Source organism: Aspergillus karnatakaensis, assembly GCF_047715665.1.
Source record: "Aspergillus karnatakaensis strain CBS 102800 unplaced genomic scaffold BJY04scaffold_80, whole genome shotgun sequence".
Taxonomy (NCBI): Eukaryota; Fungi; Ascomycota; class Eurotiomycetes; order Eurotiales; family Aspergillaceae; genus Aspergillus; species Aspergillus karnatakaensis.
The window spans coordinates 92,375-112,680 of NW_027395792.1; the positions used below are offsets into that span (position 1 = coordinate 92,375).

General features: G+C 49.8%; 9 protein-coding genes across 9 annotated transcripts; 6 read left to right on the forward strand and 3 right to left on the reverse strand.

Moving 5' to 3' along the window:
* The first annotated feature begins 1,071 nt into the window (after positions 1-1,071).
* On the forward strand, positions 1,072-3,813 carry BJY04DRAFT_162033 (uncharacterized protein). Its single transcript, XM_073709063.1, has 2 exons — positions 1,072-1,194; positions 1,316-3,813. Exon 2 carries the CDS (start codon positions 1,362-1,364, stop codon positions 3,486-3,488), a length of 2,127 nt encoding a protein of 708 aa, XP_073565391.1. The 5' UTR covers positions 1,072-1,194; positions 1,316-1,361; the 3' UTR covers positions 3,489-3,813.
* Positions 3,814-4,583: 770 nt separating this feature from the next.
* BJY04DRAFT_201680 (Hsp20/alpha crystallin family protein) lies at positions 4,584-5,697 on the reverse strand. Its single transcript, XM_073713112.1, has one exon. It carries the CDS (start codon positions 5,422-5,424, stop codon positions 4,819-4,821), a length of 606 nt encoding a protein of 201 aa, XP_073565392.1. The 5' UTR covers positions 5,425-5,697; the 3' UTR covers positions 4,584-4,818.
* Positions 5,698-5,992: 295 nt separating this feature from the next.
* pre4 (proteasome core particle subunit beta 7) lies at positions 5,993-8,080 on the forward strand (the record flags this gene model as incomplete). The annotated part of the gene is made up of 4 exons (XM_073714372.1): positions 5,993-6,092; positions 6,232-6,734; positions 7,273-7,420; positions 7,476-8,080. 4 exons carry the CDS (start codon positions 5,993-5,995, stop codon positions 8,078-8,080), a joined length of 1,356 nt encoding a protein of 451 aa, XP_073565393.1.
* A 165-nt stretch (positions 8,081-8,245) lies between these two features.
* BJY04DRAFT_223930 (fumarylacetoacetate hydrolase family protein) lies at positions 8,246-9,329 on the reverse strand (the record flags this gene model as incomplete). Its single annotated transcript, XM_073717819.1, has 3 exons — positions 8,246-8,378; positions 8,447-9,165; positions 9,315-9,329. The coding sequence occupies 3 exons, from the start codon at positions 9,327-9,329 to the stop codon at positions 8,246-8,248; spliced, it is 867 nt and encodes a 288-aa protein (XP_073565394.1).
* A 153-nt stretch (positions 9,330-9,482) lies between these two features.
* On the forward strand, positions 9,483-10,392 carry BJY04DRAFT_201712 (succinate dehydrogenase assembly factor 1). The gene is made up of 3 exons (XM_073713113.1): positions 9,483-9,708; positions 9,794-9,825; positions 9,883-10,392. The coding sequence occupies exons 1-3, from the start codon at positions 9,628-9,630 to the stop codon at positions 10,004-10,006; spliced, it is 237 nt and encodes a 78-aa protein (XP_073565395.1). The 5' UTR covers positions 9,483-9,627; the 3' UTR covers positions 10,007-10,392.
* Positions 10,393-10,486: 94 nt separating this feature from the next.
* prs3 (proteasome core particle subunit beta 6) lies at positions 10,487-11,637 on the forward strand. Its single transcript, XM_073709066.1, has 3 exons — positions 10,487-10,730; positions 10,788-11,507; positions 11,559-11,637. Exons 1-2 carry the CDS (start codon positions 10,633-10,635, stop codon positions 11,473-11,475), a joined length of 786 nt encoding a protein of 261 aa, XP_073565396.1. The 5' UTR covers positions 10,487-10,632; the 3' UTR covers positions 11,476-11,507; positions 11,559-11,637.
* Positions 11,579-12,722, reverse strand: BJY04DRAFT_162232 (pre-rRNA-processing protein PNO1). Its single transcript, XM_073709065.1, has 3 exons — positions 12,500-12,722; positions 11,788-12,431; positions 11,579-11,738 (listed from the first exon to the last, which is right to left on the reverse strand). Exons 1-3 carry the CDS (start codon positions 12,570-12,572, stop codon positions 11,682-11,684), a joined length of 774 nt encoding a protein of 257 aa, XP_073565397.1. The 5' UTR covers positions 12,573-12,722; the 3' UTR covers positions 11,579-11,681.
* BJY04DRAFT_201722 (mitochondrial distribution and morphology protein) lies at positions 12,646-15,710 on the forward strand. Its single transcript, XM_073713114.1, has 3 exons — positions 12,646-13,672; positions 13,723-14,951; positions 15,016-15,710. Exons 1-3 carry the CDS (start codon positions 12,874-12,876, stop codon positions 15,145-15,147), a joined length of 2,160 nt encoding a protein of 719 aa, XP_073565398.1. The 5' UTR covers positions 12,646-12,873; the 3' UTR covers positions 15,148-15,710.
* Positions 15,711-16,270: 560 nt separating this feature from the next.
* BJY04DRAFT_223934 (GTPase-activating protein BEM3) lies at positions 16,271-20,212 on the forward strand (the record flags this gene model as incomplete). The annotated part of the gene is made up of 3 exons (XM_073717820.1): positions 16,271-19,460; positions 19,519-20,136; positions 20,202-20,212. 3 exons carry the CDS (start codon positions 16,271-16,273, stop codon positions 20,210-20,212), a joined length of 3,819 nt encoding a protein of 1,272 aa, XP_073565399.1.
* Between the last annotated feature and the right edge of the window lie 94 nt (positions 20,213-20,306).

Genomic DNA, 20,306 nt, shown 5'->3' on the forward strand with positions numbered 1-20,306 from the left:
CGGGGAAGATTGTGCTGGAGACCGACAATCCACACACACTCTCTTTCTCTCCTCTCTAGAGTATGCACTGCAAAACTGCCTGCTGAGTGTGCCCATGCCCTCCTATCCAACGTCTCATACTTCATGTACTCTGTATCATGATGGATCCTGACCTCACAGCCGACAAGGATCTTGTTTTTCTCTTGCTTTTGAGCTGATCCTAATTAAATGGATACCGGCTAGCATTGGGACTGACTACACCGAGTCCAATAACACCAAAGGGTGACTTCAGGGCCAGGCCCGCTCATGCTAGGAAGTTTCGGAACCCAAGAAACCGTTGAACTAGTGCGGATTCGATGCCCTGTTCTTCTGGGAATTGTCTATGTATCTCTACCAAGAGTCCACGACTAGGTTACGGTCATGTATGATTCGAGGATGCTTCAACGTGCTCCTCGAGAGTCGAGTGGGTTCCGGGTGGGTTACTAACTAACTAGTTGTCCGCGACCGGAAATCCTGACATACGGTATTCCAAGTTCTCTGACACTTTGTACAGAGCTGTGCTGCATCTGGCGGTTGTTGTTCATGTTGCCATCCGCATCTCACAGCCGTGCCTTCTACGGTCTCTTCTTGTCTCTTTTCCCGTCCAGTGGCTGCCGATCTCGTCATCGTTTGGCGCCGATTCCGTTTCGCGACTGCAATTGACTAACGCATTCGTCATTGTTGTGTGTGACTTCCAACAATCCTCGATCATGGCCTCGCGTGCAGCTATCTAGCTCTTTTATGTATCTTGGCTCCCTACGTGCTTCCCGCATGGCTTGTTTGTTTTCCCAGAACTTCCTTTCTCCATATATATATCGTTGTTTGAGCCGACCCCAACTCGGCCACCTTGTGCATACAACACCGGTTTTCCGGGTCCTATCCATAGACGTATCTTCACTTATTCGTGAAGATTGTCATAACTGGATTGTTCATTGTTGGCTAGAGTCGTAGGTATACCCATTCATCTTTGCTTTGTGGCGCTTGATCAGGCAAGATCTTCAACCCCCAACACACGACAACATCAACATCTATACCCATTACCTTCAGCCATGATACTCTTCTAAACACGAGGAAAGAGGGCTAGGTGTCTTTGAGCCGCTTTATGCGATCTCAGAGCTCAAATTTCCTCAGAACTTTGTTGCCCTCTATAACATGACATGTCATCTCCGAAAAAAAGTCAGCATACGCATGTGTGAACTGACCGACTAGGTTTTGAGAACTGCTGCTGGGGACATCTTGCTCCCCAAACAGATTTATATTGTTCGATATGACCGTTGACTGACTCGGTTGAATCTAGGGCGGAGCTGATTTATCGGCTTTTGTAGCAACACAACCGTCAAGCCATGGGAAGCTCTCTCTCGCTTCAAAGCAGAGACAAGCGCCGACGCTCGAACCGACTTTCGAAGCCACCGCAGAACCAAGCGACCTTGGGCTCGCCCAGCTTGCGCCCTTCGCACCAACCCGTTGACCAGGCTCTCTCTCTTCCACCCACACCAACAGCATGGCAAGACCCGTGGACGGGCAGTGCCGCTACTGTTGACGGAGACAACATTGTGTCTTCCAATGTACGGTCACAGTCTTTTTCTTTTGGGCCATTGCGACATCAGACATGGAGCCACCACGGGTCACTTGCCACTCGGCGAAACACCCAGATCACAGCCGACGCATGCCCTCAGTCACCGACTTCCTCTGCTCCAAGTCCGGAGAGGCGAAGCTCGTTCTATAAACGAGCTTCGTTCCAACCTTCTGCAACTGCGACGTATCAACCAACGACACTCCAAAGCAACCCTCAAACACCGTTGATTGGGCCACCGAAAAGGTCGTACTCGGTTCATTGCCCACCGAAGAAGCCAAGCAATAGCGCCCAAAGGCTTACCCTTGAGAGATTTTCATCTTTTAATCCCCATTCGAAGATGAATGATCAGGGCCCGGTTCCGATACGGCGACGTTCTCTTCTTATGAGACCCGGCGTGGCCACACGGACGGCAACAAGAGATATTACCCCAACTCTTCATTCTGGGCCTTGTCTCAATGGGATTACCTCGCCTAATCCCCCCTATCCACACGACTGCTACCGGCCGCCACTTCTGACTCATGAGAATATCTTGCTTAATGGAATCGAACCCTTCCCCCAACTACGTCCCCCGACGCCCAGTGATTTTGGGTATTCCCACTTAGGGACGCTGCAATTAGGGTCTCTACGCGTCGTCAATGGATCCGCTTCACCATGTTCCAGTGACCGAACCCGGCTGGGTCACGCGGGCAGCCCCTTACCAGATGCGACTGTAAACATTTCGAACCCTATGAACCCCTCGTACTCGGTTGACTTCGGAGAGTGCGCGCCGCGACCGGTGTCCCCAAGCGGCCTGAGTGTCTATGCCAATTATCAATCCATTATCAGCGACTCCACGGACTCCACGAAATTTGATCACATTATGGAAAATCGACACATCGAATCGGTACCGCCTGCCCGCGAAACATGCCGTCAACGACAAACTCCAGCAAGAAGTGATATACCAGCTACTATGCTGAGCATCCCTGCTGTCTCCACAGTTGGGGATGCTTTTGATTTCCCTGCTAGCCCTTTCTCGTTCGAGAATTCACCTACCTTCACCTCGGGCCACAGGATGAAGGGACTGCGCGAGGTCGACGATGAGGGTATATCTGTCTGTGCCGAGGAGAACACCATAATTGCAGCGGATAATAAGGTTCCGGAAAGACATGTCAGCTACAGCAGTTGCGCCAGCTCTCACAGAAAAGTGGACAGCGGCTATAGCTCCGCAACCTCTCACCGGACTTCTATAGACTCACACGCATCTCTTCGCCGCTCTCCTGGATTTCGAAAGTTTGCTCTTGAGCGTAGTTTTACAGCCACTGAGCTCTGCAATTGGAACGTACCGGGCAATCAATCTGCATTGGTTCGTCGTCTTAGCTTTCAAAATCAGAGACATATTGTTTGCTCCCGGCCAACAAGTATGTCCGAAACCCATCCTCTGCGCCCGCAAGCCCAAGCAAACGGTCGCCTAAGAGGCTCCTCACTTCCAGTCTCTGGGTCGTCGGGTCGCCCCTCTATCCCTCCCTTCTACTGCGCTCAGCTCCGCAGCACGAACCTTGCCAATTACGCTGTTGCAAAAGATTGTCATAATGAATGGGACATCCAAATGGAAGCATCAACTGATGGACACGGCCCAGGATTACCTATTGGTGAGCCTGCCTTGCGCAGGCAGCATCAGTACCCTGCTCAAGCACACAGGAGCCAGGCGGGATTCAGCTTCCCGTTGCATGCCCCATCATGTGATACAAGCTCGCATGATGAACGCAGCAGCTGCGTGGCGACTGGTGACTGGCTCTCTTTGTCAGCTATTGATCCTCAGGCTAGCCTGTCTTTTCCGGAACCGGGTAATAGAACCGTTATGGAGCCACCACGAGGCCGTACCCGCAGCCGGAGCATCGAATGCCAGCGCCCTTGAGCTGTCCGCTCAGCAACCCCCAAGATCTACTTTAGCCCAGGCTTAACAAATCTCTTCTGCATTATTTTTCTTGCTTGTTTTATTTCATGTCATGATATTATGCTGGTGTTTTGACCTCGGGAGTTTGGGTTTGTTCTAGGTATACCCTTTTTGGAGTCTCGGTTATTTATTTTGCTCTCTTTTACCTCGTGTTGGTGGCTGCTTGTTATTGGTTCTTTGCGAGAGCAGTACACGGTTCACCTACCTACACTTAACTGCCTATGCTTCAGGAAGTTCAGAAACAGTTTTTATTGGCGTGTCATATTCTACATATATGATGGGTCTTAAGCGACGCTTTGAGGAAGTGAAGTATTGTCGAATGCAGTCTGGTACTGCAGATGATGCAGCGGTGAAAGGCAGGAATCCGGAAATCGAGGCACTGGTAACACGTTTAATCATATCATAAAATTGGAGGCTGCATTCATGACTAGTGAACCTTACTAGTAGAGTAAATTACATGCGGACATGAGCACGATAGGTGGCGTCGGTTATCCACAAGCCATCCAGTAGATGCCAAAGGCTACCTAGGGTAACCTAGCCCTAACTTCCTGAGTGGCGGCGGAAACATACCTACGCAACAAGTCTGAAGGTATTGAAATGACGGGCACGCATGGGTGGCCATCAATCTCATTCGACAATACCCGAGCTCTTAGATACGCTGATTCAGATTAGCTTTGAGCGAACAGTCGAGCTGGGGATCAAATGGCCGACAGATTCATGCATGTCGGCAAAGATACCAAGGCCGCGGCCGCGGCAGGCAGCTAGGGTTTAGTAACTTTAATTGCATATATATAAAAGCAAGGGATAGGATCCGCATGTTCTTGCGTCTGTAGGGGGCTAGGAGCGACTGCCCAGCGATGAATGGCTGCTAGCGCGTCAAAGTGCTCCCTAGTGATGTGTCCGTCATCGCAGAAGCAAAAGATCGAGCAATCGGGGTCTACTTATGGTAGCAAGACTTCATTCTTGCGGGCTTCATCACAATCACAGTACACGTAGTCCTACTTTTATAATTATCTGGAGTTGTAAGAGTGACTGAGCGTTACCGTGTGGAAAAGACACAATCCAAGCTAAGTAGATTCCAAATTATCAGGCTAACCATTAGGTATCGCTATGCATACTGTAGAAAGTACAAAGACAACATTAGCCCATGCAATACCTGCCACGATGAAACTGAGCAGAACATTCCAAATAACCAGAGCAAGCAGACGACGTTCATTGATAGGATAAGTCATCAAAGGTGTTTATGTGTCATCACGATTCATGAGGCTGCCTTGTAAGGAGGCGTTGAGATCTACTCCACCCGAATCTTCTTCAGTTGCGGAGCTGGCTCCTTTGGTAATGAAACAGACAGCAGGCCATTGTTCAGGCTAGCCCTGACGGAGTCCTGGTCGACCCTAGTTGGGAAGTTGAAGGTGCGCTGAAACTCTCCAATGGATCGTTCGGTAGCCCAGAACTTGTAGGCTTGTTCCGGGGCCTTTTGCTCCGCGGAATTTCCCCTCGGGATGGATACTGGGGTCATCTCAGTGGCGGATGCGGTGTCGCTCATTTCATCCCAGTCTTCGACTGTAGGCTGGTGAGATTTGATGGAGGACGTTTCGGACCTGTCATCGGCTTCGGGTTGTTGGTCCTTCTGGTAGTTTCTGTCGGAGCGGCCCTTGATAACTAGGGTCTGCGGGTCGGTAAACTCGATTTCAATATTGCTTTGCTCGACTCCCGGAAGCTCCCCATCGAGATAGTAGCGGTCATTCAGCTCATAGACGTCGAACTTTGGAGAGAATGTTTTGACCGGCGTAGTCTTCTTGTTCGGTCGACGAGTGGACTGGTGTAGATCATAGTCGTCGAGAAGCTGGAACAGAGGGGTGAAATCGCCCGAGCAGTATCGAGGATAAAAAGCCATTGTAAATGTGAAGTACAGAGAACGAATTGATAGATTGATGAAGGGTAATGGATCTGGTCTCTTGTCAGGGTTTGAAAAGAGTTGATATGAGTTTGTTGCTGAAGCTTGAGATGAAGTAAATTTGATGATGAGAATAACGACTTGAACTGGTTGAATACATGATTATATACCCGGAGCGATACTTTCTCGAAGGACCTGGTATGTCCATGTCGGCTTACAGAGATTCATTCTATGATCAGCTTTGATTGTTGAGCATATGCGAGAGGGTTCGAAGGTAACCCTGCCTTCCCTGTGGAACCCTCTCGAATCCTCGACGAGCCGCCTACCAGATAGTCACGTGTTGGGTCACGTGCATAATCACGATACCAAGAGCTACCTAGGTAGATACCTATTCTGTATTAGGTATTATCATGCAGGTGACCGTATGAGTGGGGCCGTCCGAAAAGGGACTAGTGTCAGTAAGACCCCGTCAACCTTCCTCCAGGTTTGAGCAAGACCTAAGGTACTAATCCTCTCGCAAGAGCCGCTTGCTTGGTACAATTTGCTCGCCAACGCATAATCTGTGATAATGCTAGGCCTTGGAGACTATGAAAGCAGTAACGAGGATGAGGTGGAAATCAACTCCCCTGCCGTTCCGAAGGTAATTAAAATTAAATCTACCCTGTGTCGTGGGCTTTGTTGATAACTTACAACTCGTCAGCAAGAATTGAAAGTGCCGCAAGCCCAAGGCTCACCCACCCAATGGATTCAAGGTAGATGCCTTCAACGATATTTCGACCATTAACTTGGAGCTAATGGTTCCTCTAGGTCAAAGTTCACCTAATTCCAAGCATGCGATCCAAGAGCAGGGTCTTGAACAGGAACCCAATGGCCCTGCCCTAGGGCCCATGCATCATGCAGTTGAAACTTCTCAAGCAGCTCGTGAGCAGTTGACAACGTCGCGCTCACTCATACACAATTTGACGCTACCCCCTGTTCCGAATCTAAACATCCCACCATCACCGCCAGGGTCCCCGAACCCCTCTTCGAACTCAAAGTTTGCACATTTCCTTTTGCTTAAGAAGCAAGACGTTCATTTTAACGAGAAACTAGCAAGTTCTATCTCACTGAAGAACCCAAGTCTGTTGGAAAAGATGATGAACCACGCCGGTATAGATGAAAGGGCACAATATTCTAGTTCTTTACCGTCTACGATGTGGAGCGTCTCGAACCTGCCCAGCTGGGGATACAAAGAGGAGCTCCTGAGAGCGCAGAAAGAACTAAATCCGGATGAGAGTAGGTTGAAAGGGCCAAGGGACTCGATAGAATTTGTATCGAACTCAACTCGGCCTGGCCCTACGGATACAAAGTAATTAAGGCATGCCGTCGTAGGAGTTGCAGTCTACCCAAACCCGCCTAGAATTGGCGGAGAAAAAACCGAGAGTTGTTCAAAGGTGTCCCGGGAAAAGAAGGTGGCAGTAATCGTAGGTAGCGCGGGCCATAATAAAGCTGGCTTCCACTATTGTTCTCATGTGGATAAGAAAGATGGTACCTAGACTTAGAGGGAGTGGTTAGGCTCACCGCCTAAGGTGATAACGTAGGTAGCGTGCTTGGAGCTCCGTCAGCTCCACGACTGCCTGCTGCTCTCCAACACCACAAGCTCAGGCTATCGGCTTCACTCATCTAAACCCGCCATCTCAAACCTAGGCTCTTTCTTCCACTGCAGACTATACCTGCAGCAAGATCTCGTTTCGTCTTGCTCTCTCTACCTATCTCACTCTACAACATGAATCACTTTCCCGGAACCTGGGGGCGGGTAAGGCTACCTATTATGCTGTCATTGCTCGCTTGCTAATATCTTCTGCCCAGCCCAGGGATGATGTATACGGACCTTACGATTCTTCCTACCTCCGCTCTACTGGACCAAAATCTCACACTCAATCACCAGCCGTTACCGGCACGTCCGTAATTGCTGTCAAATTTAACGGAGGTGTTGCGATCGCTGCCGATAACTTGGGTATAACTTCCCTTTTTCACTCTTTATGATCATTCCTAACAGCCAAGCTGTATAGCGTCCTATGGCTCCCTCGCTCGTTTCACCGATGTCAAACGTCTCCGCGTATTCGGCGACGCCGCCGTGGTCGGCTTCAGCGGCGATGTCTCAGACATGCAGTACATAGATCGTCTTCTAGAATCTATCGATATTCGTGAAAACTACTCAGCACACGGCAATCAGCTCAATGCCAAGAACCTTCACACCTACTTGTCCAAGGTTTTCTATAAGCGGCGTTCTGAGTTCAATCCGCTGTGGAACCACGTCCTTGTTGCCGGGTTCGATGGAGAGAAGAATCCCTTCTTGAGCTCTGCCGACTTACTCGGGACCACATTCTCGGCTCCGCACCTTGCCACCGGCTTTGGCGCCCACCTTGCTATTCCAATCCTACGCCGACTCTTCCCCGAGGAGCGTCCCATTGAGGAAATTAGCAAGGAAGATGCTATTTCAGCACTGAAGGATTGTCTCAAGGTTCTCTGGTACCGTGATGCCCGAAGTATTGATAAGTACTCGCTAGCTGTGATTACGCAGGAAGGAATCCAGGTACACGAAGACCAGCAGATTGAGGCACAGAGCTGGGCTTTTGCTGAAAGCATCAAGGGGTACGGTGCCCAGGCTGTCTAGTTTGTTGGCTGGAGAGTTACGAATATCATAGACCGAAATCAACATATTTCGAGATCTTGTTTATAGTAGTGATCATCAAGTCAAGGGACTTCCGTCATAATTATCTATCGGGCGTCGACCTCAAGAACGACCGCTGCCCCTGTTGGCCGGTCCGTGCCGAATCCTCTAGAGCTTTGCAGAGCGTCTCTCAAATACAACCTGATTGACGCAGGACCCCACTCCTTCTAGAGAGACCTCTACGATATCTTTATCCTTCAGCCAAAGTGCGGGTTTTCTGCCCATACCGACACCTTGGGGCCTAATGCAATGGTGAGTCCTGATTTCTGCGACAACAGGAGATAGCAGGGGTTGGTAATGACAACTTACGTTCCAGTGAAGATGAGGTCTCCCGGCAAGAGGGTAGTACCTTGAGACAGGAACGAGATTGTCTGAGCAACATTGAATATTTGATCACGAGTTGAACTGTTCTGTACTTCACGCCCGTTGAGCTTGGTAACAATACGTAGAGCATTGGGATTCAAAAGCTCTGAAGAGGTTATCCCCGGACCGAATGGTGCCCAGCCATCGAAGCCCTTCCCCAAGTTCCACTGCCCGCCACCCTTCTTTAACTGCCAGTCGCGATGAGAAACATCATTGCCAACAGCATAACCAAGCACATATTCTAGCGCCTTGCTTTCGGGGACCTCCTTCGCCTCCTTTCCAATGACGATGACAAGCTCACACTCGTAGTCAAGTCCCTCCCCTTCTTGGGCCAAAGGAGGGATAGGAATATCATCAGTGGGGCCCGCAATAGAGGTGATAGGTTTGTAAAAGAGCACCGGGTACTTGGGGATGGGCAGATTTGATTCCTTTGCGTGTTGCTCGTAGTTCAAACCGAGGCAACGCACCGTCCGTATATCTTTTCTTGCTAGCGGAGCAAGCAGCTGCTTTACCTCCGCAACTTGATCGGTAACTTGGTGCTGCCCGAAGATGTCACCTCTGATGACCCGAGCTCTGGTAGCTTGGGCGATATCAGTAACGCCAGCGGGGAGAATGGCATCTCCGTAATGGACCATGCCATCTTTGGCCAGAAACCGGATCAGGCGCTATACGAGAGTGGCCGTCAGCTTGCAATCCGATAACTGTATAGCTATCTGTGCTTTCAAGCAAGGGCTACCTCCTGATCCCGAAGACTTTGTTAGGGCAGGCGGTATGTGTTGCACCTTGGATAAGACCACAGGAAGAAACAACGTACAGAAAAAGCAGGCATGCTGTGGGATTTTGTGTGTGTGTTCAAATAGCGATGATATAGAATGTTGACACTGGACAGTGGGCAGACAGTGTGATGTGGGGGGACATCACTTGGAAATATGGAGCTCTTTTATATTGAGGAGAAACCCCAGACACTCGGCCGGGAAGAAGCTCCCGGGTCCACGTCGGAGGCTCAGTCAGGGAACCTCAAGGTTACTTCAATTTTCCGCGGCTTTTGGCTCCCTGCGCCTCCGCGCTCTTATCTTGTCAGATATTTCCCACCCGACAATTCCTTCAACTGTTGAAGAGCTCAAGACATGGCACGGCTGTCTGGCCTTCAGAGAGAGGTCCTATCTCTATATCGCAAATGCCTCCGAGAGATCCGAAAAAAGCCTATCGTGGGTGGTTCTCTTTGTTTTCCCGAACTCGGGAAACCTCTCGAAACTGGATGATGCTAACCATCCTTCTTAACCTCCGGCTTAGGAGTCCAGAAACAACTTCAAGTATTATGCGCGGTATCTACTGCCGAAAATATTCCTCTATGCCGCCTTTGCTAATGACCGGGTCATTAGAACAGAATTCGAAAAACATCTCTCTATAAGCAAGAAAGACTTCAACGCCATCGAATATCTCCTACGCAAAGGCGACCGACAACTCGAAATGTATTCTTCTCCGGGGATTCGCAACATACGATAGAATGGTTGGGAGCCTGCGCCAGTATATAGCTGCTCATGGGATACTGCTGAAGCACACTTCCCGTAAGACCTCAGGCACGGTGACTGGCTTTGATGACTCTTTGTCGCGTTAGATGAACGCTACATCCACCGCAGTCAGCGAATACGCTCGTTGCGTTCAAGTCGAGGCTGTCCGTAACTGCGCCCACAGCATTTACGACTGTAGCGAATGTCGTACGCTTGTCATGATTCCATTCGCTTAACCCATAAGATAAACATACGCGGTGAGGCTGGTATTACCATTATTGTACTCTACAGAACAAGCTCTGCTGCCTCGCTTCGCTCGGCGAGCTCGAAGGGATTAGCTTATATTAAATAGTTTAATAAGAATTCTGGTTAAAGTTATTATTTATCTATCCTATCCATATTGCTCCACACTACACTGTTATACTGCTAGATTTATCTAAACTGCGGATTACATAATCGCAAAGCACCAGCTCCGCGTCAGAGCTCTGGTACCTAAGTCGCCGACCCTCACCACCGCTCTTTGTTACTACTACATCTCGTACTTTCTCAAACGAATCGAAAGACGCAACACCTAACGCTAAAAACATCCACACGCTCTCTCTGAGTTCAAAGTTCTGCAGAATGACGACCCTGTTCGACCACAACCCGCACAGCGATGCTATCGGATACTCCTTCGCGCAGCCAACGACTGCTGGAGTCAAGGAACACGCCTTTTATCCGTAAGTCTGGGAAGTCACCTCGTTATAACCTAGCTTAGCTTAGCTGACTCGTTAAAGATATACCGATAACGGCGGCTCTGTTCTAGGAATCACAGGCAAGGATTTCGCCGTCCTGGCTGGCGATACCCGTTCCACCTCCGGATACAACATCAACTCCCGTTATGTGCCAAAAGTATTCAAGATTGGAGGTGACGAAGAAACTGGGGAAGGCGCTCATATCCTTTTGTCCGTCGTTGGTTTTGCTGCGGACGGCCTTGCCCTCAAGGAGCGATTGGACGCCGTGGTGAAGATGTACAAATACCAGCACGGGAAGCCTATGTCAGTCAGGGCATGCGCTCAACGACTGTCAACCATCCTTTACCAGAAACGATTTTTCCCATACTACGTTCAAGCTATCCTGGCTGGCCTAGACGAGGAGGGCGTGGGAGCGCTGTACGGTTACGATCCGGTAGGCTCGTATGAGAGAGAGCAATGCAGGTCGGCTGGAGCTGCATCAAGCTTGATCATGCCGTTTTTGGACAACCAAGTGAACTTGAAGAACCAATATATCCCGGGAAGCGGAGAGGGGCACGCTTTAGAGGCTAAAAAGCCTGAGCCCATGCCGAGAGATACTGTGGAACGACTTGTACGAGATGCATTTACTAGCGCGGTGGAGAGGCATATCGAGGTAGGAGATGGCCTACAAATGTTGGTCATTACGGCGAACGGGATAGAAGAGATCTATCACCCTCTCAAGAAGGACTAGAAGGTTCAGACACAACTGCCGTCAACATCCAGGTATCTCGTTAATAACCGAAATCGATATTTCCTTCATTCAATAATGTATAGATAGATTCCGGTATAAAACTTTTCCCTCAACACCGACCATCAAAGTTATCAGGCAAGAAACCCTGGATCACCGAACCCATAACGCCGGTATCATGAAATAAAATGCAAAGTCCGTCATACATATCAAAACCGCTCCTTCATTCGAGCTGCCACTTTGCGCAGATTCCCGTACACCTTCCCCTGTAAGATGTTAATAGACTGTCCTCGCGGTATCGCGCGAATCACTTACTGGAGGAGCACCCAAAATCAGACTGACGATTGCCTCCTGGCCTGCATTAATGTTCTGGAAACGGCCTAGAATGTGAATCTTCTGATCTGCAATAACAATTCTTGTCCGGCTTGCATTCTCGATTGCATGCCTTGTCCGCCCATCTTTACCGGCAATACGACCAATTGCACGACTGAGATGTTCTCCGTTGAGAGAAGCCTTGACGTCTTTGATCTCGAATGAGCGAATGTAAAGATCATCTAATCTCAGCAGCGCAATGGCGTCATCGATATCGAATCCGAGTGTAAACGCTTTAACAAAGTCCTCGCCCTTCTGAAGAGCCCCTGTATCTGTAGTGAATTTGGAAGTGCGTAATTCGATCGCCCGGTTTTTGATGTTCATGCGCACTTGTAATTTGAGGTGTTCGACCAGCGGTGGGTAGATTTTCGGCCAGTTAGCTTTTAAGGGCGTCATGCGATGTGGCGGAACTGGGACTTTTCGAGTCTCAACTCGATATGCAGTTGGTGTATCTTTCGCAGGTGTGAAAACGGGTCGTCCTTCCATATCAATTCGCATATCGGTGTCTTCCGTAGAATCAACCAAAACGAGAATATCATCCGGGTTGGCCGTTGGTTTAGCGTCAATCAAGACTTCTTCATCGTGTTCTATTATACGTTAGATCTGCGAGCACATTCGTGGGTTCCCGATCTCCAGATTTCTCGACAGTACGAACCGTGCGTAAGAGGGGCAAAAGCGTCTTCATTTGGAGGTGCATCAGACGGTCGGAGTGCTGTAGGGGCCGGCATGTCGCTTGAGAATTGCACAGAATATATTACCCAGTTAAGAGTGCTTCTTCTTCTTCAGCCTCTCCTTTTGTAAGTCGAGATAGTAGGAATTTCTTTGGTGCCGGAAGGACAGTGGACTTTTCGTGCGGAAGGCTTAAATTTTAGTTGCAAACACGCCAAACATCAGGTATGGTTTCTCATGGCGGTATGATTTCATGCAATTTTCCTCCAGCGACAGCTAGCTAATGTGTTCATCTCGTCTTCATCTATCTACTTATATTCTCCTCTGCCATAGCGTGCATTACAGCATGTGACAGTCAGAATGTCTGGTATTTTCGGACGCAGACTGTGTTCCACCTTCTGGGACACGGCGAGTCCCTTTCTAGGACGTGGGTTGCGCGGATATCGCATACAATGTCTTCCCAATACGGCCTCTCAAATCGATTCCACCTACAGCTCCGTTTTCAAACGAAACGCGAAGAATCTTTCTACCGCTCCTCATTGCAAGACGACACAGATCACCCGACGGTTCGCATCCGGAAGCTTTCTTATAATCGGCATTTCTCCAAGTTCTCCAGCGGTAGAAACTAGTGCGACATGCGCAATCAAGTCGGACGCAATATTTTCGACTCGAAAATACTCTCTAGAGGGCCGGCACCTGCAAAGGCTTTCGCGCACCTTACAAATTCGAGGGTATCGAACCAAAAAGGATGATGGCTTGAAGACAAGTGCACGAACAGATGTTCCTGGTCGTGCTGGTGTGGATGGCACTGCGAATGCTCATAGACCTTTAGATTCGCCATCACCATCACAGCCACAGGGCCGTGGGGGAAAGCAGGAGATTTTATCCTCAAATCGACACTTAATCAACCGTTTACCACACATGCCGCACCTCCATCGACCAACAAAAGAGGAATTATTAGCAGCCGCAACTGGATTCTGGTCCAGGCTTAAGGTCCGATTCAAATGGTTTTCAATTCGGAGTGTGCGGCCGTTCAATCTAGATGAGATTACTGCGCTTTTTTCATGGGTCCTTCTAGGCCATGTCGTCTGGGTTGTTCTAGGAACAACCACATTCTTTTCTTTGCTAATCATTGCAATCAACACTGTTTTCGCCCAGGGTAAGTCCTATATCAGCCAAAGGTGATGAATTAATGCTGAGATCGACTAGAAACGCTTGCTGGATGGGTCGGCAATTATCTCACGAAATCTTCCGGCGTCAAGGTGGTGTTTGAATCTGCCATTGTCCCTAAATGGAAAGACGGTGTCATTACTTTCAAAAATGTCTTTGTGTCGAGGAGACCCGGTCAAGGGACAGGTCATGTCAGTAAAGGCTCGTCGAAGAGTGCCGCTGCTGCGGCCGCCGCGGCAGCTGCGAGCGACGAATCGACCGCCGATCTACCCGATCAACGCGCCCTTTCGGAGGAGGAGGAAGACACGAATTACACGCAATTCGACCTTTCAATCGAGACCGTTAACGTAACACTGTCGTTTGGCAGATGGATAAATGGAAAAGGACTTCTTCGCGATGTTGAGGTGAACGGAGTACGAGGAGTGGTCGATCGAAGATCCGTATATTGGTCAGACAATGCCCTTGACCCTAAGACATACCGACACGAGCACAATCCAGGAGACTTTGAGATTGACTCGTTCAGAATGAGTGACCTGCTTGTGACCGTTTACCAACCCAAAAACTTTAGACCGTTTTCTGTGAGTATATTCTCCTGTGACCTCCCGCAACTGAGGAAGCAGTGGCTATTCTATGACTTCATGTCTGCAAACACGATGTCGGGCTCTTTCGATAACTCCCTTTTCACAATTCATCCTCGGCAGACGCATAGTTTTACCGGAGTTCAGCTCGACAGCGGCGCAGAAGACGATGGTAAACCAAGTCCTTGGAAGAAACACAGCAGAATACGCATTGACGCCTTGAATATCGATCATCTCAACCGTGGTGTACAGGGGCCTTTCAGTTGGATCCATGAAGGCACCGTAGACATTGTTGCGGATATTATGTTCCCTGCGGACGATGACGAGAGTCTTGCGAAGGTCATGGCGGATCTGTACGACCGATTAGAAGCCACCGTCACCTCAAACCGATATGCTGAAGACTCCAGTCTCTCGGAGCCTTCCCAATCTCACGAAGCCGATATCAGCGACGATAGGCGCTTCCTAGTTACAGACCTGCGCCTGCATCTTAATAATGTCAGAGCGGTTGTTCCGTTGTTCACGAGAGATCTTTCCTACATCAACAATGCCCTTATCAGACCCATTGTTGCTTATATCAACTCACGGCGCACATTCATTCCGGTCAACTGTCGCCTAGTCAAGAGATTGGGGGATTTCGATGGTAGCTGGACAACATTTGATAGTGGTCTTATGGATGACCTTTCAGCAGCTGTAAGGCCTTCCCTTTCCCATTTCTTATCCTCTTTCTCTTGTCTCTAATTTGGTTTATGTATAGGTATACGACGCATTTGCTCGTGATGTTGTTGATGAACAAGCACGCAAGCGACGTTTCAAGAAGGTTGGTTTCTGGTCGCTCCAACTAGCAGCTCAGGCCATTTTTCTGGGCATGGCTGGGAACATAGCTTGACATTATTAACAATGTAACATTACTGCATGTATACTTGACAGATAGCATCGGTTCCAGGCGTTCTGGGATAAAGGCGTTTGTTTAGCTCAAAGACATTCTTCTTTCTTTCACATTATCTTCGATATTGCGCGATCCACAGATTGTTTTAGAAACACAACAGGAATGCAAAGACGTTGGACATTGTGCTCCAGTCCATTACCCACAAACATTATTGCTTTTTCCTGAGCTGGAACCCTTCAGCCCCAGCAAGCCTACCCGAACTTGTAGAAGCTAGAATCCAACTGTCGGGTCCCAGAGAGGATCATCGAGTTTAATGAGAACCAGATCATCCCTATTTATGATTGACTGATGTTTGATGGATTTTATTTCTCCTTCACTCGCTCCCCGCTTTGCCTTTGTTCCGAACTTTCATCCGCCCAGCCTAGATCCCCCTTTTTCTCACCTCTTGGGTCACTTGTGCCTGAAGAAACAATATTTGGGCCAGGAAAACCGAGGTACTTCCCGGGTCGCTTGCACTGATCCTAGTTTTCTATGGCTTCATTCTGACCCCTGAGCGCTGGTGCAGGTCCTTAGATGAACCGTCTCTAGGCTAGCGCCGACGACAGTGCAAGCGCCGTGTGGCTCGATCCTCCATGCCGGCGAATTGGACTTCGACTCCTGATCAAGTCATGTCGCATAGTCAGCGGCAGGGTAGTGACTGCTCCTTCACCTCCCTGCAAACAAGCTCTACACCCTCTCCTACAGGTAATTACCAACCTGCCCTTTGGGACAAGCGTCAGTAGATGATCTTATCTTCGGCGATTTTCTAGCATTCCGGTCGGGCGCGCAGACCTTTCGTTCTGGATCGGCTGTCAGTGCTCCCCCCCACAAGCATACACCTTCTCCCCTGCATACGAGCGCACGAACCCTTTCACCACAGCGGACCGACTCGAGTCTCTCCCAGAGGACCGCATCGCCGAGCTCCTCCGCGACGACCTCGCCGCTCGAAAGCCTGTCTACTATCAGCGAAATAGCTCATGCCGCATTCCCGACCCCTCCTTCCAGAGCCAGTCCACTTTCTATAAACGCATCGCACGCCTTGAGGAAGCGGGTGCTCGGAGAAAGCGGCCAAAATGATAGGAAAATGGCCGAGCAGTCGAAGGATATGAGCAAGGCTCGCAAAGATTCCGATGCGACCGAACCTAGAATGACCATATCACCGTCTGTCATGTCGCCCATCGGCTCCCTACAATCAATAACTCGAGAACGGCCCGGCCACCGGGCTATGCCGCGTACTTCATCGATTGACTCTGCGATCTCGTCTCTTTCCTCTGCCTCACAAACCCACAAATCCTCGTTCGATGCCAATGCAGTAAGCCAGGCCGATATAGACAACTTGGTAACAGCGGCGGGCTCTTCAGATGCCGTAATTATACATCTCCTCAGAGAAAAGCACCATGCAGCTTCACAGAATTCCCAACTATGGAAGCTTGTGGACAAACAGAGGTCTTTGATCATGGGCCTGAATAAAGACCTTGAGCGTGCCCTAAAGGACAAAGAGCGATACAAGAAGAAAGTCAAGGAACTTCAAACAGCTGCACCCCCAGTCCCGTCGACAGATGTTCATTCTACACAGCCATATCTCACGGGGGCCAGATGTGTTTCGAATGATCAGTCACTCGCGCAGGCTCCCAACCCCAGCGAAACTGCGGCGCAGTCGCGAAGTGCTGAGCCCGTAGGTATTCAGGACTCTCCCAACAATACGCCGAGCTTGAAGCAACTTATCGAAACAGAACTCCTCACTGAAGAACCAGATTTGCGGTTTGAATCACAAAGTTCGCAACAACTTGCCTCCGTCCAAGAAGCAAGTCCGACCTCTCTAACCAACCAGAGCTCTGTGAGCCACGAACTTTCATTTGGCGCGAATAAAAGCCAAAAGTCCCCTCACCCGGCTCGAAAGCCTCCTCCAGCACCATTGAATCTAGGATGCACAGACCGCGCTACAGTGTTACGCGACGCCTCTGACTCCGACTCTGAGTACGAGGATATACTTGCGGTTGAGGAGTCTCCCATAGAACGCGGAAGAAGGAAAACCAGGGCTGACGATGACCGGGAACGGGAAGCCGTCATATCTCGAGAGCGGCCGGATCTCGACTCTCCAGGGCAGCATCAAATTCAGTCTTCAAGAATCCAGGAGACTTCGGTAGGTGCACACATACCGTCAGACGTGTCTTCAGCGGGAGTTCCAGAAACCTTGAATTCCGCTTTGAGCCCACGTATGGTTCCTCCGTCTTTCGCCGACCGACACATCATGAACGGCCCGAAGAGCCCCGGTCTACCTCTCAGCCCAAGGCCTGAGGACCGACCTCTTGGGTCTCCTATGCCTCGTATGCCGCGAGAGATGCCGAATCCCTTTCCGTCAATGGTGACTCCTGGCAATAATTTCTCTGGGCTTCCGTTATCACCCCGCATTGGCAAAAACCCAGGCCCTTTTGCGCCTGGGACTCAGCTCGTAGCCAACACTCCCACAAATATCCCTGTCGATCACTACAATCGCCCTATCCCCTCGATTGACGCAGCTGTCCAAATAGACAGTCCCCGGTCCCCTAGGTCAGGACTGAGTGGAATTTTCCAAGGGTTGAGATCAGACGATTACCCGAATCTTCTTTTACCGCCAAACGCGCTTCCTCTCATTCAGGTTAAAGTCTCGTCATCGAGATTACGGCCTTCCAGGAATAGTTACATGGTCTCTAAACCGTTCGACGAGGAGCCGGTCTTTACACTAAGCGTCTTCTCCCGCTCCGAAAACTCAGAGCTCTGGCGAGTTGAGAAGATCATTGCGGCGCTTCCTCAACTTGATCAGCAGATAAAACAGTTTTCTCATGTTCAGACAAAGCTGCCTGATCGGTCTATCTTCGCCGGGCATTCTCCTGCGAAGGTTGATGCAAGGCGCGCGGCCTTGAATGCGTATTTTGAAACTCTTCTCGATAGCCCTATGGATGAACAGGCGGCATTGACTGTTTGTCAATTTCTTACTTCCGATGCGATTGAACCACGGGATGATGAGACCAGCTTGCTTAGAGGTGGCCATCAGGCGGCCTCTGAACTTGCGCGCGGTCCAGATGGAAAGCCCCGGAAGGAAGGTTACCTTACCAAGAGGGGAAAGAATTTCGGCGGGTGGAAAGCGCGCTACTTTGTTTTACACGGGCCTGAACTCAAGTATTTTGAAGCGCCTGGGGGAGCACATCTTGGGACCATCAAAATCCCTAATGCTCAGATCGGGAAGCAGTCACAGCCGGCAGGCTACCAAAGTTCCTCCTCCCGAGCCGATGACGACGACTCTGACAATCAATACCGCCACGCCTTCCTCGTATTAGAACCGAAAAAGAAAGACTCTTCTGCACTCGTGCGTCACGTCTTGTGTGCGGAAAGCGATGAAGAGAGGGACACATGGGTCGAGGCTCTTCTAGAATATGTTGAAGGACCTTTGGGGACCGAAGGCCCGATGGGTAGCCAAAGTCAAGCCCCTGCCACTAACGCTTCGAACCCTGCTGCAAGAAATAAACTGTTTTTGAACGGCAGCAGAAAGGGCAGCAAGGGCAGTGATAGTCCGGATCTGGAGATCTCTGATACGGTTCAGGGATTCAGCTATGAAGACGCAGTTCCTGCTGAGCCCCCTGTTCTCGGTCTACCTTCTGACTTAAGAACACCGAGGTCGCCTATGTTTGCTACAGGCTCGTTTCAAGATTCAGACATGAGTCAACCTGATCATACCCAGATTTCATCTAAGATGATTTCGGCACCCACAAATGGTGCCGTGATTCAGGACGCCGGGGCTTGGGGAAATAAGCCATCCACAACGAGCACGAAGGAGAAGAAACGAAGTATATGGGGTTTCCGAACAAGATCATCAATTGATCTTGCGTCCCAGCTTCAAGCTGTCTCCGAAGGCCCCGCCATTCAGGTTCACGGGGCCAACGGTGACAGGAGAGACCTGATCAAGCCAGTGTTCGGGATGCCCTTAGTGGAAGCAGTTCGTGACTGTGCGCCATTTGACGTTGATGTGGACTTACCTGCTGTTGTTTATCGTTGCCTAGAATATCTCAGGGCTAAAGGTGCGGAATCAGAGGAAGGCATATTCCGTTTGAGTGGTTCGAATGTTGTCGTAAAAGCGCTGAGGGAGCGATTCAATACAGAAGGCGACGTCGATTTCTTTGCTGGAGATCAATACTATGACGTCCATGCTGTAGCATCATTGTTCAAGCAGTATCTTCGGGAGCTGCCGTCGACTGTCCTTACGCGCGAGCTTCACATTGAATTTCTGCGGGTTCTAGGTAAGTTTTGCGCTCTGGGATATACGCTCAAATGGTGTTCATACTAATATGCACCTAGATCTCAACGAAAAGCAGAAGAAGATAATGGCGTTCAATGCGCTGGTCCACAGATTGCCGAAGCCGAACTTGGCCTTGCTACGAGCATTGGTCCAATTCCTAATTGTCATTGTTAGTAACAGCGATGTTAACAAAATGACCGTTAGGAATGTGGGTATCGTCTTTGCGCCCACTCTGAACATACCGGCCCCAGTCTTTTCGATGTTTCTCACGGACTATGAGGAGATATTTGATGACGTGCCCAAGTCTAATGAAAACGACGTGGAGCTGTCCGTTGACCATCCCTTGACGCCAGAGGATATTCGGTCCCCCCGGCGCCAAATGTTCTCCGATATTCCTACCCCTGCGCACAACCAGACAACGTTCCCCAGGTCAGTGGACCGCTCTGACGATTACCCATCCCGTCAGGATACAGGTTTCATACCAATGCAGCCAAGTTATGAGGCATTTTCTCAGGGTGGGGCCGAGAGCTACAGTCCACCCCCGGCGGTCGTAAGTAGGATGCTGGTCCCAGAGTCTGACAATTCTCGCAATGCCAAATCGAAGCGGAGGGAAAGCAACATTCTTTTTATGGATTTTAACAGCGATGACCCTCCACCGCCTTCTCATGACACTTACGGTAAGCGCTCCTTCAAGGTCCACACCGCAACCACCATACTAAAATCAAATAGCTTAATTTATTAGTCGCACCGTAGACTGGTTATCAGTTTTATTCTCCAATCACGACGTCCTTTATTGTCTCCGTCATCTCACGTTCTTCTTATATCTTACTCCGCTTGAAATATGGCA

What these genes read in the sequence shown, in the direction of transcription:
- BJY04DRAFT_201680 (XM_073713112.1), bottom strand. Translation starts at nt 5,424, where the DNA reads ATGGCTTTTTATCCTCGATACTGCTCGGGCGATTTCACCCCTCTGTTC.
- BJY04DRAFT_201712 (XM_073713113.1), top strand. Translation starts at nt 9,628, where the DNA reads ATGGCACGGCTGTCTGGCCTTCAGAGAGAGGTCCTATCTCTATATCGC. An exon ending in AGATCCGAAAAAAGCCTATC is followed by an intron (nt 9,709 to 9,793) that starts GTGGGTGGTTCT and finishes CCTCCGGCTTAG; the next exon opens with GAGTCCAGAAACAACTTCAA. An exon ending in AACTTCAAGTATTATGCGCG is followed by an intron (nt 9,826 to 9,882) that starts GTATCTACTGCC and finishes CCGGGTCATTAG; the next exon opens with AACAGAATTCGAAAAACATC.
- BJY04DRAFT_162232 (XM_073709065.1), bottom strand. Translation starts at nt 12,572, where the DNA reads ATGCCGGCCCCTACAGCACTCCGACCGTCTGATGCACCTCCAAATGAA. An exon ending in TTTTGCCCCTCTTACGCACG is followed by an intron (nt 12,432 to 12,499) that starts GTTCGTACTGTC and finishes AACGTATAATAG; the next exon opens with AACACGATGAAGAAGTCTTG. An exon ending in TGATTTTGGGTGCTCCTCCA is followed by an intron (nt 11,739 to 11,787) that starts GTAAGTGATTCG and finishes AACATCTTACAG; the next exon opens with GGGAAGGTGTACGGGAATCT.
- BJY04DRAFT_201722 (XM_073713114.1), top strand. Translation starts at nt 12,874, where the DNA reads ATGTCTGGTATTTTCGGACGCAGACTGTGTTCCACCTTCTGGGACACG. An exon ending in CAACACTGTTTTCGCCCAGG is followed by an intron (nt 13,673 to 13,722) that starts GTAAGTCCTATA and finishes GAGATCGACTAG; the next exon opens with AAACGCTTGCTGGATGGGTC. An exon ending in TGGATGACCTTTCAGCAGCT is followed by an intron (nt 14,952 to 15,015) that starts GTAAGGCCTTCC and finishes GTTTATGTATAG; the next exon opens with GTATACGACGCATTTGCTCG.
- prs3 (XM_073709066.1), top strand. Translation starts at nt 10,633, where the DNA reads ATGACGACCCTGTTCGACCACAACCCGCACAGCGATGCTATCGGATAC. An exon ending in AAGGAACACGCCTTTTATCC is followed by an intron (nt 10,731 to 10,787) that starts GTAAGTCTGGGA and finishes GACTCGTTAAAG; the next exon opens with ATATACCGATAACGGCGGCT.
- BJY04DRAFT_162033 (XM_073709063.1), top strand. Translation starts at nt 1,362, where the DNA reads ATGGGAAGCTCTCTCTCGCTTCAAAGCAGAGACAAGCGCCGACGCTCG.